At 35.2% G+C, this 15,545-nt stretch overlaps 1 protein-coding gene across 1 annotated transcript; it reads right to left on the bottom strand.

Annotated features, from left to right (window-relative positions):
- Positions 1–2,367: 2,367 nt before the first annotated feature.
- Positions 2,368–7,190, bottom strand: LOC122024574 (protein NSP-INTERACTING KINASE 3-like). The gene is made up of 12 exons (XM_042583229.1): positions 7,056–7,190; positions 6,854–6,968; positions 6,111–6,243; positions 5,948–6,019; positions 5,709–5,852; positions 5,561–5,632; positions 5,399–5,458; positions 5,198–5,295; positions 4,938–5,087; positions 3,804–4,142; positions 3,104–3,495; positions 2,368–2,863 (listed from the first exon to the last, which is right to left on the bottom strand). Exons 2-12 carry the CDS (start codon positions 6,954–6,956, stop codon positions 2,540–2,542), a joined length of 1,887 nt encoding a protein of 628 aa, XP_042439163.1. The 5' UTR covers positions 6,957–6,968; positions 7,056–7,190; the 3' UTR covers positions 2,368–2,539.
- Positions 7,191–15,545: the final 8,355 nt, after the last annotated feature.

The raw sequence follows: 15,545 nt of genomic DNA, 5'->3' as shown, positions 1-15,545 counted from the left end.
TATTCAACCTCTCGGCGACCTGCATCAACCTCTCAGCATGCATTTCATGCGAAGCTAAGAGTCCTCTAAAATGTCGTTCTCCGACGTTATAACGATAAAAGAATGGATCGGAATGGCTGAAACGAAACAACAACCGCTTGCAGCCTTTTCTCTAGCAACGACTCATGGCGGTGGTTGCACGCGGAGATTTTTTCTTTGGTTGCTTGTGATGGAAAACAATGAGTGTCATCTAGGGAAGCCTGCGGTGTGCTAGAAAATTGTTTGAGGCGACCGGTGATACTTCCGTCGACTACTTGCGAGCAGGTCAAAGTCGAAGTCAATTTAGATACACTATGAGTAAAGGAAAGAGAAATTTGAGATAGTAGGTTTTAATATAAAATATATATTAATAAATCAAATTAATTCTCAGCCTAAATAATAGATAATTTAATAAAGTCTAATAAAATTCCACCTAAAAATATTTTATAAAATTTATTAAATTTTAAAAAAATTTAAATAATTTTTTGATTTTTATATTTATTTATTTTAATAATATTATTACTAATCAAATTAATAATAATATTATTAATTTTATTACTAATCAAATTTATCAATTAAACATTTTATTAAAAATTTGACCAAATTAAACGGTTGACCAACATTTCAAGTTAATTTAGATCAAAATTATAAATAAAAATATTTAAAATTATTATAATATTGTTGGATTTAAAATTGTATTATTACTTTTTTTTTAAGTGAGATATTCTCTTTGTTTTTAGTCAAAACAAGATAAAAGTATAAAAAATTGAAAAAAAAAAATTATGCACAAGTATGTTATTTATTATTTTATTAAAAAAATAAATTTAATTAAGTATTTTAAGTTTTATTTGAAAATAAATATAGTGTGAGATCATGACCACCTACGTTTTTCCAAAATTGAATACACCCCTTAAATTTACAAATTTTCATGAAATTTATAAATATCTATAAAAGTCTTGTAAAAAAAATATGTAGAATTCCATAAAATTCTTTTCACAACTATATAAGATTCTATAAAAGTTAATAAAAATCTATAAACTCCACAAAAGTTTATCATTAAAAAAAATATCAATGAAAGTTCAGTTGCAATTCGACTTAATTTTATATTTTTATTAAAGCAAAAAAAAATCAATTAAGGGGGCGTTTGGTTCTTTCCTAGGAATAGGAATAGGAATCGGAATAGGAATTATTGTATTGTGGAATGAGAATGGGTATGAGCATGGATATCACTCTTAAAAGCAATGTTTGGTTAGTTGTATATCTTCTATCGGAATAAATCAAAGTTTCTTTTTTTACCCTTAAAGGAAAATAAGAGAAAAAATTAGATGTGAGAGAAAGATGAATGTGAGAGAAAAATATGATGAAAGAGAATGATGAGAGAGAAAGTATTATGAGAGAGAAAGTGTGATAAGAAAGAATGAAGAGAGAGAAAGTTTGATGAGAGAAAATGAAAAAAGAGAGTGTGATTGGAGAGAACATGATGAGAGAAAATATGATGTGAGAGAAAATATGATAGGAGAGGATGAAGAGAGAGAAAATATAGTGAGAAAAAATGAGGAGAGAGAGTGTGATGAGAGAGATTGAGGAGAGAGAAAGTATGATGAGAGAGAAAGTGTGTTAAGGAAAAAAGGAGTAAGTGTGGCAAAAGGCGAAACCCTCGCCCTCAGGGCCCCCGCCGCACCCTGCCCAGGGTCATCACGAGGGAGGTAAATCACGGTAGCTCGGTGCAAAAAAAAAAAAAAAAAAAAAAAAAAGGAGTAAGTGTGATAAGAGAGATTGAGGAGAGAGAAAGTATGATGAGAGAGAAAGTGTGATGAGAGAGAAAGTGTGTTGAGGAAAAAAAGGAGGAAGTGTGATAAGAGAGATTGAGGAGAGAGAAAGTATGATGAGAGAGAAAGTGTGATGAGGAACAAAAGAAGGAAGAGAGTGCGATGGAAGAGACTGAGGAGAGAGAAAGTATGATGAGAGAGAAAGTGTAATGAGAAAAAAAAAGGAAAGAGAGTGTGATAGGAGAGATTAAGGAGAGAGAAAGTGTGTGATAAAATGATGAGAGAGAAAATATAATGAGAGAGAATAAGGAGAGATAAGTGATATGAAAGAAAAAATAAATATATATATTTTGATATTTGATATTAATGGAAAAAATTTTAGTTTTAAGTTAAGGGTATTTTTGGAATAAGGGAATATTTTGATTGATGAAAATAGGATAATGGCTCATTGAAGGGGAGGTACATGGGAATGAGTCATTACCCAATTTCAAGGATTCATTCCCTTATTTGTATTCCTATTCCTATAATCCAAACATTAACAATGGGAATAAATGATTCTCATTCTCATTCCCCACTCCTATTACCCTAAACCAAACGCCCCCTAAAAATTTAATTTAATATGTTACGCACAATGAAACATGAAACAATTTAAACTCTTCACCTTTCTCCACTCTTCTCTTGATAATAGTCATACAATACAATGTGTGTGTTGTAGCTCCTATAGTGACTACACCACGGTTCGTGTGTATCGATCATCGAGGGCCTGAAAGTTCAATTGCTTCTAATACCATCGATGAGTCCTCCATCGAGTCAACATATTGGTGTGTCGGTTTTTGCTCCTTTGAGGATTGAGATTCGGGCATGTCGAGCCTCTGTGTAGCTTCCCACTTTTCAGCTAGCCCGTCGCCTTCTAGCATTCGTACGACCTCTGACATCTTAGGCCGTTGCGATGGACGGAATTGTGTGCAAAGAAAAGCCACTTGAACCATCTCTTTGAGCTCGACTCGGTCATAGTTGTTTCGGAGGCCTTTGTCGACCACCATGTAGAGCTTATTCTCTTGATGAAGTTTTTTGACCTGCAAAAGCCAGAGGCAACAATAGTTAAAGCAAGTTGTTCTATAAACTTACCTCGTTCGTAGATCGAAAAGTAGCAATCGGCATAAACTTCAATCTATTGAACTTATCAACTGTGGTTTGATGTTGTTGATGATGACGACATCAACTGAAAGTAGCATATTACTCTATCGATATATCGAAGGATCTAACTGGGGTTGTATATTCCACTAGAGAATTCTTAGAGTTGAAGATGAACTTACCCAGTCCAGCATGACACCTTTCTGGTTTGCAAGTCTTCCAAAATCCAATGCTTTCTGACCGGTAACCAGTTCGAGTAATAGTATACCGAAACCAAAAACATCAGTCTTTTCTGATGACTGTCCGGTCGAAAGATACTCGGGAGCAATATGCCCAACTGTCCCACGAACTGCTGTTGTGACATGCGATTCCTGGTGATCCAAAAGTTTTGCCAGCCCGAAATCTCCAACCACTGCGTCGAATTCTTCATCGAGAAGAATATTTGCAGCTTTTACATCACGGTGGATAATTTTCGGATCACACTGCTCGTGCAGGTATAGCAATCCCCTGGCTGTCCCCAAGGCTATCCTCTTTCGTCTTGACCAATCTAAAGCTGGCCTGCCACGGACGTTCTCTGAAGGAAAACCGAAGAAACAATAATTTTCAAGAATTTAGAGTGTGCATAGCCAATATGCTAAATATATCTCATGTGAACTTCTAATGATAACGAGAATCGAAGTTTTTCTACACCGTCTGTATCATTTATGTTCACCAAGCAAGCGAATGGGTCTACTTGTTCAAGGTAGTAAGAAAGGAATGCATGGCTACTTAACAACATCATTATGGAAGCCAAGAGTTTACGAAGTAAAGCAATGTATAATTGTTACTGCTTATCATCGAATGGCAGATAACTAATAGCAAATTCATCGATAGGGGATTCACCTCTAAGTTGAGAAGCTACACTCCCGTTAGGCATGTAAGGATAGACAAGGAGCCTCTCATTCTCTGTTGTGCAGAATCCGCATAGCCTGAGTAAATGTCGATGAACTGCCAAGCTTATCATTTCAACCTCAGTTTGAAATTGAAGGCCTCCAATGCTGTTATAGTCTCTCAAACGTTTCACGGCCACTACGGTTCCATCACGCAAACAACCTTTGTAAACAATTCCATAACCTCCTTTACCTAGAATATTTTTTGAATTGAAATTGCTGGTGGCTGCTCGTAGCTCCTTGAATGAATACAGCTTCAAGTGTCCCAAGCAAACTTCTGGATCATATCGCCCTACAATCAAACAGATTCATCTTAACCGAAGACTGAAGCAGACAAAACCAAATTACCATCTGTAGAATGAATGACATGCAAAATAAAAAAAAAAATGCCATCCCTAATATAAAACAAAATTCTCATCATGCACTCGTAGAGGTTTGGCATTGCTGTTCGTTGGTCTTGAATAATTGGGGCCAATTTCAGACATTCGATCACAAAAGTTGACCTTTGTGTTTATCAAACTAATGGAAAAGTGAAGGGAAAGGAAAGTGTTAGTTACTGGAAGTGGAGGAACATAATTAAGATTATAAAATTCCCTCTTGTGTTCTTGAAAGCATACAAAATGGGAGGGAAGTTAATTCTCATCTTTTCTGTTTATTACAGAGACATAGTGAAGAATGATAGTTTTTTTTTCTTTCTGTTTGATTTTTGCCTACTTTTGGTAGGATTAGTTCTAAGGGAAGTAATGATCATGACTCCCTCACTTTTTCTGTACACTCCTGCTCACTTCGTCTAAGTAAATCAAACCTCTCTTACTTAAGAATTGTAATTGAAGAATTTTTTATATATAATAACATTGTTTAGTAGAATAGTGTTGTAATAGTTCACTGAGTTCCCATTTACCAAAATAGCATAAGAATATGATGAGAGTTTGGTCTATACCAAAGTCAAATGCTGCAAGAAAATGGTTATCCTAACACAGAAAATGACAGGCTATCTCTTTAGCTCTGTAGGATAGAACAAATAACATATGGGCAATAAAGGAAAGGATGTCGTTAGCAAAAATAACTCTAATGTGAAGACCCTTACCGTTTACATCATAAAATATCAGTTGATTATGTCTGTGTCGTCGCCAAAGTAGCAAGCCAACAACGATTACTAGAAGAGTAACAAAACCAACACCGGCACCAAATACAACAGCAATAGGCCGACTTCTTGTTCCTCCGAGTTGTGACCTATCTGAATTAGATTGGCCACAAAAGGATTACTTCATTGCTTTCGATACATTCTTAAACCATGAAAGAAGGAACTATCCCATGTAAAACTATTTAAAAAGAAATTTTACTTACTCTTTAGATCTTCTGGTCGATATGAAAGTGGAACTACTGATCCAGAAGAGCAGTTAATGTCTAAATCTGATCCACATATTAAGGGGTTTCCAATAATGCTGATTGAAAATACGAAAAGGAACTACAAATTAGAGCTTATTGATTGAATGGGTGAGTAACTCATCAGAGGAAACAAAAGAAGTGAAACAAACAACAACTTACTTAAATGTTCTTGCAGATATTTTAGGCAAGGAACTACTTAAATTGTTGTGAGAAAGATCCCTGAATAACAACTTCAGTTTGAGACAAAATGCTGCCGATAGTGTATACTGGAGACTCCCTAGAGATGAAATTGAAGATAATAATAGAAGAACAAAAACATACACAAGAGTGAGGCCTCTGATGTTGGATAATGAATCTGGGCAAGGTCCCGACAGATTGTTGTTGTTCAATCGCCTGGAAGATAGGAAAAAGAAAATCACAGCCTTTGGGTTAAGAAGAGCTCAATTCTTTGATTATGAATATATCATACAGGTAATTCAAGTTGTTAAGGCCTCCAAGTGAACTAGGAATAGTGCCATGGAATTGATTGTTGGACAAGTCTAGTGTCTGGAGTCTCTCCAGTTTGCCTAACTCAGGAGGAAGTGATCCAGATAAAGCATTGTTTTGGAGCAGCCTACAGAAACAATTACCATAATAAATCTCCTGATGAATTTAATAACATCAATGTGACTTTTTAACCCGTAATGCAAGGAACGATTTCCAGCTTACACAGATTGAAGATTTGTAAGATTTCCTATACAAGGTGACAGTATGCCAGACAAGCTTTGACTGGGTAGTCCCCTATCAAAATGATGCAAAATATGAAGGATTTACTTATGTAGGTGATTAACAGAAAATAAATTTGACCCTGCAAACTAGAATTTGGCCTTACAGAGCAGACACGTGTCCATCGACTGAGCAGGTGACCATCCTCCAACTACATGGATCCACAGAGTTGACGTCCCAATTTTCCAAAACATTGTAAGGGTCATTCAATTCCATTTTTATTGCCATCAATGATACCACTGAAAATTAAAGAGAAAAACCCAAGTATCAAAAGCAAGACCTGCTCTGAGGATTGTTATTTGTTAGAAAGAACATGTATTTCATATTATCTACTTGACAAATAGCAATAACTCATCCTTAGAAGATTCATAAACAAAGAATAGGGCAGAAGATTAAGTATTTAAGTAGCTGCATCTGTGTGAATCATTCAATTTCTGATGCGTGATACTCAAATGAGACAGTCAGGGCAGGTCTCGAAGACAGTGACATTCCAAACTGTCAGCAGGTGGCATAAAGTGCAGTGAGAACCATCATTTAAGTTGAGAATTGCTTCAATTGCATTCTATATCTCCATTTTTTTTTACATTACCGCTAAGGGAAGTGATTGGACCATAGTAGCACAACAACAATGTTAGGACTAGAGCGGGGCTTTGAAAGGGCAACTTTTCAGTAATATTGCCTCTATAAAAATCCTTCAATTTGGTAAATTCATGGATTATTGGCGCAATGATTCACTGTGCAAAAGTATGAGTACCATCCTAATCAGGAACGCACAAGGAAAACACCACATGATGAGCACAGCATGAGTTGGAGATCAAACAAAGAAAAGAGCATGACAGTGCTACAGACCTTCATAGTTTATGCCAGACGGGGTCAGTGTGGCGGAAGACGAAGAACATAGGCAGACAATCAGCACCAAGCAGGACGCCCGAAAGAGACTTCTTGTAGCCATGCTGTTTCGCTCCTGCAATCGCTTGACTTCCTTGAGTACTTCACATAGAAGATCAATTAAGCGTATCCACTATGTCCCTAGCATTCAAACCTTCCTTACTTTCTTGTTTCCTGGAGACAAAAAGGCAGAAAGGCACTCCTTTCCTTCTTGAATCCCACAAAAACTCCTTAATTTCTTTTCCCAAATCCCCAAAGAACCACCTTTCCTCCTTAAACGAATAAAGATCTTGCTATCAAGTGCCAAAAACCTCGGAATCAAACTCCTCCACGAGAAACAAAGTCGCGCAGAGGAGAGTAGAGAAGAATGGAATTGACAGAACGCAAATGCCTGCCACCGCCAGATCCGTGGAGGAGGAGCCTCTTCTCTTCGTCAAAGGGGCAGCAGCGAGCTCTCTGTTGCTGCACTCCCTTTGGCGGCAGCAGCAACACAGGGGGGAGTCGTCGAAGGACGAGGACAGCAGCAGGGGAGACAAGGGAGGTGTGCATACCTTGGTTCCAGGCAAAGTCGCATTTGGCCACACCGTCCTCCTCCGCCTCGCAAAAGGGCAAACAGAAACCGCGATGCAACCATCGGACGCGCAAAGCGCCATTGCAAACTGCCAAAGCGACACGGGCTCAGATACTCCATTGACACACCAAAGCCCTGCTTCGCTTGTTGTGTGTGATACAGAAAAAAAAGATGCCTCCAATAATTTCTCTCTCTCTGCCCCCTCATCTAGTAAAATTTATTTTATGTCTAGACAAAATTAAACATAAGGACTTAATTAGAACAGTCAGTAAGTCCGAGCGCTAAATTTTTGATGTTCAAGCTTGCCCCCGGATTTCAATTTCAAGATGCTTCTGGATCATTTATAAGTATTTTTTGTTTTGTGTTAGTAGTTGATAAAAATTTTTATAGGATTCAATATTATCCAACTTAATTAATTATTTTTTAATATTTAAATTTATTTAATAAAGTAATTAAGTTATTAAAATAATTATTTAAGTTTAGCTTATTTTTTTAAAAAAATTTTAACTTTGATTAGTTTGGTAATTCAAAGTTATTTATTCATTTTAATTTTTTTTATTTTTTAATATATTGATAAAATTTTATTAATATATATGATTCGTAAATATTATTCATAAATATTTATGAGTATTACTGAGTTATATATATATATATATATAAATTAAATTTAAGTCATTTAAATTTATTTATTTTATTAATGTTGTGTATAGTGGACTAACATAAATAAATTTTTATTAAGTTGAATATTTTTTATTGACTCAAGATAGCAAAAATTGATATTCAAAGTTTTCAAAAATATAATTCAAATTTCTAATATCATGAAAACAATAGGATTATATTATGTTAGATAAATTATTAAATAATAGAGTAATAATACGTAGAGGGGAAAAAATTCAAAGAAAAAATTAAGATATATATTTAAATTCACGGCCTTTCATTTTGTATGAACTAATAATTTTATGTGTTTATCCTTAAATTTTTTTTTGTAAGATTTTTTTTTCCCTACATATATATATTTTTTAAAGAATAACATATAACGTAAAGTTAGGGATAATTTATTCAGTTGGAGATTATATAGAACTTGCGAAGTTGGTGGATTTGATAAAATTAAATTATTAAGACGGTGAATATAAAAATTGTGTGTTTGAGGGATGGTAGTATAGATAAGGAGCTCTATGAAAATGATGCGTCGTCGGCGATTGTCCTCAGATTGACACACTTAATATTTATATGTATGTGGATTCAAAACTATCGATGCTTACCGCAGTCCAAAATTTATAATAATAAATTTTTTAATTAAAAATTTCAGTTTGAAATTTCATCGTCCGATATTATTATCGCTCAAATAATCACAATTAATTTCTAAATATTCAAAACAATTTTAAAATTATCAAATTTTATATCAAATTATAATTTTAAAACCTATAGCAGTAAACCAACTTACCACGAATATAAGGGATCCCTCCTATGAGATAAAACGGTCAAATTTTCAACCGAGGCAGAGTTCAAAGTCCATGAGGATCAATCAGAATGGACCATCGATCAGGCTATCTTTCCCAAGTCACTGGGTTCTGCTCCTTAAGACTCCCAATCAAATTCCCTTAGTCACTATCTCTTCTCCCTCAAGACACTTGACCGAATTCTCTAAGTCATTGGACTCTACTCCCTTAGGACTTTTGACTAGATTCCCTAAGTCACTGGGCTCCGCTCTCTTAAAACCTCCGATCTGATTTTCTAAGAGGACGTTTGGTTTAGGGGAATAGGAGTAGGGAATGGAAATGAGAATCATTGATTGTCATTGTTAATGTTTGGATTATAGGAATATGAATATAAATAAGGGAATGAATCCTTGAAATTGGGTAATAACTCATTCTCATGTACCTCCCCTTCAATGAGTCATTATCCTATTTTCATCAATCAAAATATTCTCTTATTCCAAAAATACTCTTGACCTAAAATTAAAATTTTCTCCCTTAAAATTTAAAATATCAAAATTTATTTATTTATTTATTCTTCATATCACTTCTCTCTCTTTTTCTCTCTCATCATTTTATCACACACTTTCTCTCTCCTATCACACTCTCTTTCCTCTTTTTTCTCATTACACTTTCTCTCTTATCATACTTTCTCTCTCCTCAATCTCTTCCATCACACTCTCTTCCTTCTTTTTTTCATCATACTTTCTCTCTCATCATACTTTCTCTCCTCAATCTCTCTCATCACACTCTCTTTTCTCTTTTTTTTTTCTCATCACACTTTCGCTCTCATCACACTTTCTCTCTCCTCAATCTCTCTTATACACTCTCTCCTTTTTTTTCCTCAACACACTTTCTCTTTTCTCAATCTCTCCCATCACATTCACTGTTCTCTTTTTTTCTCATCACACTTTCTCTCTCCTCAATCTCTCTCATCACATACTCTCTCTCCCCTCATTTTTTTCTCATTACATTTTTTTATCTCTTCATCCTCTCCGATCATAATTTCTCTCACATCATATTTTATCTCTCATCATGCTCTCTTCTATCACACTCTCTTTTCTCATTTTCTCTCATCACACTTTCTCTCTCATCATACTTTCTCTCTCATCATACTTTCTCTCTCATCATACTTTCTCTCTCATCATACTTTCATCATATTTTTCTCTCACATTCATCTTTCTCTCACATCTAATTTTTTTTCTCTTATTTTTCTTTAAGAGTAAAAAAGGAAATATTGATTTATTCCGATAGAAAGTATGCAACTAACCAAACATTGCTTTTAAGAGTGATATCCATACTCATACTCATTCTCATTCCACAATACAATGATTCTCATTCTGATTCACATTCTCATGCTCATACCAAACACCCCCTAAGTCACTAGTCTCTGCTCTCTTAAAACTCCCGACTAGATTTCCCAAATTACTAGGCTTTGCTCTCTTAAGACTTCCGATCGGATTCACCAAGTCACTAGGCTCAGCTCTCTTAAGACTCCCGACCAGATTCCTTGAATCACTGGGATCTACTCCCTCAAGACTTCCAACCGAATTCTCTGAGTCATTAGGTTTTGCTCTCTTAAGCCCCCCACATAAGGGTAAGCAAAAATTCGATAAAACCAAATTAACTAAATTGAATCGACCGAATTTAGAAATTTGGTTCGGTTAATTTTATTTTCAATTTTATTTTAAAATTTAAGTTGATTTTCGATTAATTCGGTTTGAGTTTGATTTTAAAATCAATAATTTGGTTAAACTGAATAAGAATATTAATTTGATTATTTTTATTTTAAAATATAATTAATTACAAAATATAAATTTGATTAATTTGGTTTTAAAATTTAAATTAATTCGATCGAAAATCTAATTAACCCATAGTTAATCGGTTTAATTTGTTCATTTTTTTTAGGAAAATTTGATTAGTTTGGTCAGTTAAAAAAAATTAATTTATCATTTTTTAATTCGGTTGGTATGATTTTAACTGAACGTGCGACCCTACCCCCACCTCTCAAACAAAGGCTCCGAACTCGTGGGGCCCAACACCTCAGCTCTGAACTCTTAGGCTTGCTCGCTCATTATCCAAAACTGGGATCCCTCATTATTGATCCGCTATTCTCTTAGAGCATCCACATCATATTCCCTAAACAAATATTTTACCTTAAATTTTATGTTTTACATAAAAAAAATCTCTTTGCATGAGCTACCATACCTATTGTCTAAATTTAGATTTTATAAATAATATTTCTTTAAATTTAGGGAATGAAATATATTCCCTAAACCTTAAAACATTATTTCCTCTAATTCTCACTTTTCACTTCCACATTTGTCATTTCATAGATAATAATAAAAATATATAGAGAAGAGAGAACAAATAAAAAAATATAGATATGGTAAATTATAGGGAAGTTGATGTATTACATAGTGAAAAATGGATATTCAAATTTAATAAAGTAGTTCTTCTACTATAAATTTTAAATTTTGGATAGGGAATCTGATGTGGATGTTCTTAGTTGGGCTGATCCCAAATAGCCTATTGGGCTTTACAAATTATAACTCAATTCCGTAATTAATGCAGTGCGTGAGGTTGTCAGAAGCACATGAGACAATATATTGATACAGATATAGAATACCAATAATATATGAGTGATGGGATTGCTCAATACTATAAAAATACACAAATAAGATATTTTCCTTACTCTGATATGATATTTAATCATGACATCTATTTAATGTAGTGATTACAAAGTACTATAAAAGGGTCCCGCCCCCGCAAGTGTAGGTATGCTTCCTCATATTGAAAAACTGTGATATTCAAATGTTGGAAAAATACATAAAAAAATAAATCAATTCATTTCATCTCATCTTCTGCATTCGGAGTCCAAAAAGCCCGTGAGAAGGTTAGTTGGTCTCGAAATTTAAAGTGATGCTATTTTGAGATAACGCCGTTGTATCTTGGGAAACGAATTGCTGTTATCCGTAAGCACCAGTAGTGGAGCAATATCATTTTACGGAGATAGTGTTGAACACTAGCTTCGACGATATTCAATATCAGTTTGCATCCTCCCGGCAGCAATCCCTGACAGTGCCGACAATCGTAAAGCGACTACAAGCACGAGGTATTGAAGACCTCACAATCGTAATATGATATCGTGCAAACTGATGGCTGGGATCAACGATGGTTCGACCGCCATTCCACATGGAGAAAAGCCAGAGAGGTTCAACGGAACTGACTTTAAATGATGGCAGCAAAAGATGTTGTTCTACATGACAACGCTAAACCTCATACGATTTTTGCATGAAGATCCACCGACTGCTACGGAAGGCAAGTTCGATAATAAGGCTGCATGCGATACGTGGACACATGGAGATTTCCTGTGTCACAACTACATTCTCAATGCATTGGACAACACATTGTATAACGTGTATTGTTCGATGGAAACGACAAAATCTCTATGAGAATCACTTGAAAAGAAATACAAAATTGAAAATGCCGGATTGAAGAAATTCATCATCGGATGGTTTTTGGATTTCAAGATGCTGGATTCCAAGAGCGTAACGTCTCAAGTCCAAGACATGCAACTGATACCGCATGATCTGGATGTCGAAGGCATGAAGCTGAACGAGTCGTTCAAAGTAGCCGCGATAATCGAGAAACTCCATCATGGAAGGATTTCAAAAATTACCTGAAGCACAAGCAAAAGGAGATGACACTTGAAGACCTAATCCTGAGGCTACGAATAAAGGAAGATAATCGAAAGATGTCCAACTCCAGAGGAACGAAGCGGGCAGTCGACGAGATGTCCAACTTGTCTGAGCCAAATGCCAAAAAGCCGAAGCAATCCAAAAAGAAGACTCAACGCAAGAAATTTAAGGGCATGTGCTACAACTGTGGAAAGTCAGGACACATGTGCAAAGATTACAGACGCCCAAAGAAACCAACCAAAAGTCAGAAGGATGCTGCGAACCAGGTTGTAACTTTTGACGACATGGAATTAGATCTCATTGCGGTCGTGTTTGAAGCCAACACGGTGATGGACAACCCGAAGCAGTGGTGGATCGATACTGGAGCAACATGTCATATCTATTATGATAAGGCGATGTTCTCCAAATATACTCCGATAAGTGGAAGAAAGCTCTATATGGGCAATTCCACGACATCTCCGATTGTTGAACTCGGGAAAGTTGTTCTAAAAATGATGTCTGGGAAAAAGCTAACACTCATTGATGTGCTCCATGTTCCTAACATCAAGAAGAACCTAGTTTCTGGATCAACACTTGTTAAGGCGGATTTCATATTAGTGTTCCAGTCAAACAACTTTGTACTTATGAAGAATGTCGTATTCGTAGGTAAGGGTTACTTAGAATAGAGCCTATTCAAAATGGTTGTAATGACTGTATACCGTGATTTTGATGGTAATAAAATAAAAGCTTCCAGCTACGTTATTGAGTGTTTTAATTTATGACATGATCGACTTGGGCATGTCAATAATAATACTCTGAAACGTCTCATCAAGTTAAATTTATTATCAAATATCAATATGAACGAAACATACAAATGTGAAGTGTGCATGGAAGCAAAAATGACGAGACTACCTTTTCATTCGGTGGAAAGGTCAACGACTCCTCTAGAGTTAATACATAGTGATCTATGTGACTTAAAATTCGTACAAACTAGAGGAGGTAAAAAGTATTTTATTACTTTTATCAATGACTGCACGAGGTTCTGTTATGTCTTTCTTTTAAGAAGTAAAGACGAAGCCTTAGAAGTTTTCAAAACCTATAAAACAGAAGTTGAAAATCAATTTGATAAACGAATTAAAATAATTCATAGCCATAGAGGTGGAGAATATGGTGCACTGTTTGATAAGTTTTGTTCAAAATCTGGAATTATCTATCAGACAATGGTGCCTTACTCGCCTCAATCGAATGATATTACCGAATGTAAAAATTAGACACTAAAGGAAATGATGAATGTCTTGTTGATAAATTCAGACTTACCCTAGAACTTGTGGAGGGATCAGACACCGATCCCTTTGTTCAGTTGACCAAACAGGCTCCTTTCCTATTCGTCGAGATTCGTCGAGATTCGCATTTACTGTGCATTTAATATTTATCGTTCAGTCGACCGATCATCCGCTTCGGTCAATCATCCGGTTCGGTCGACCGATCATCCAGTTCGGTCGACCGATTAGTGTAGTTTCCTTCTGCTCCTGATCGTTGCTGTCTGTGTTGAGTTATTAGGGTTCGATCGACCGATCTTATTGTTCGGTCGATCGATAATGGCTTGATCAGACTCAGTCTGTTCTGGTCTGATTTGAACACTGCTTTGATCTCTTCTTGTTCGGTCGACCGATCCAGACGGACCTACAACACAGTGTTAGACAATGTCCATAGAGATTTGAGATACAAACCTAAGGCTAAGAAGGATATAACCTCTTATCATAGGGTTCCATATAGTTATGGAACCAACCTGGATTTAGGGGTTAAGTCAAAGATACAAGGGAAGTTATCCCTAGAAGTATTTTTGTCAAGACCAACATGACTAAGGCTTCTAAGAAGTCTAAGAAAGTCACTAAGAAGGTCATAAGGGAATCTATCCCTAGAGTTGACCTAGGGGAGTCGAGTATGACCACGACTTCTAAGAAGCCTAGGAAGGTCATTAGGAAGGTATCTAGGGAAGTTATCCCTAGTGAGTACATAGAATACTCAAGGAGTACCAAGAGATTTTGGATTCCTAAGAGTATATTCTCTACACTCTAGATGAGTTAGAGAGTGTCAACTCTAATTAGAAGGGTAGTTAACCCAACTTTGATGAAGTTGATACTTGGAGAGCATTTTCAAGGTAGTTGTACTCCTTGAAAATGAAATAGATTATCTTGGTTACTCTTTAGAAGAGTAAATGTGCCAAAATTTGGGGAATTAAGCTTAATATAAAATTGGCACAAATAGGAAAAGAAAAATAAATGCCAAGTTGGGAAGTTGGCATTTTATTAGAAAAATGAGGGCAATCTAGGATTAAGTTTAAGTTAGCAAAGATTTAGAGATACTTAGATGGATAATCTAGGTATTTTTATTTATACTAATTTGTCATGATTGTTTGTCCATCATATTCCATGACATCATATTTTGTATTCATGTTTATTATGAAAAATAAACAAAAATATCATGTCATGTCATATATACATCATATAGCAATAGTATATTTTCTTTTAAAAATTATTCTTTTTGATGTAGGCCATAAATCATCATATATTATTTTAAATTTCTTGTAATTAAGGACAATGACATTTACCAACAAATGGTAAAGGATTTTATCAACAAGTGACATCCTAGGTGGATGTTCATAAATTAAAATACCTAGAAAGATATGTATGATCCCTAGTTTAGGGAAAAATCAAAATCTACATCTCACAAAGACTATAAGTTGACTTGTATGTGTTTTAGTGCACATTAGATACAAGTGGGATATTACGATGATGAACAAAACTCAAGATGTTGATTTAGTGCATCTTTAAGTTTTTAATTTCATCAAAACACATAGTTGTATGTTATCCAATCATTGGAAAAGCTAATGTATAAATTATGTGCATTGAGCCTAAAGAACATGG

Source organism: Zingiber officinale, chromosome 9B (assembly GCF_018446385.1).
Source record: "Zingiber officinale cultivar Zhangliang chromosome 9B, Zo_v1.1, whole genome shotgun sequence".
Classification (NCBI taxonomy): Eukaryota; Viridiplantae; Streptophyta; class Magnoliopsida; order Zingiberales; family Zingiberaceae; genus Zingiber; species Zingiber officinale.
This window is presented reverse-complemented; position numbering and strand designations above follow the sequence as displayed.

What these genes read in the sequence shown, in the direction of transcription:
- LOC122024574 (XM_042583229.1), bottom strand. Translation starts at nt 6,956, where the DNA reads ATGGCTACAAGAAGTCTCTTTCGGGCGTCCTGCTTGGTGCTGATTGTC. An exon ending in GATGGACACGTGTCTGCTCT is followed by an intron (nt 6,020 to 6,110) that starts GTAAGGCCAAAT and finishes TCATTTTGATAG; the next exon opens with GGGACTACCCAGTCAAAGCT. An exon ending in ATCAGAGGCCTCACTCTTGT is followed by an intron (nt 5,459 to 5,560) that starts GTATGTTTTTGT and finishes GTTGTTATTCAG; the next exon opens with GGATCTTTCTCACAACAATT.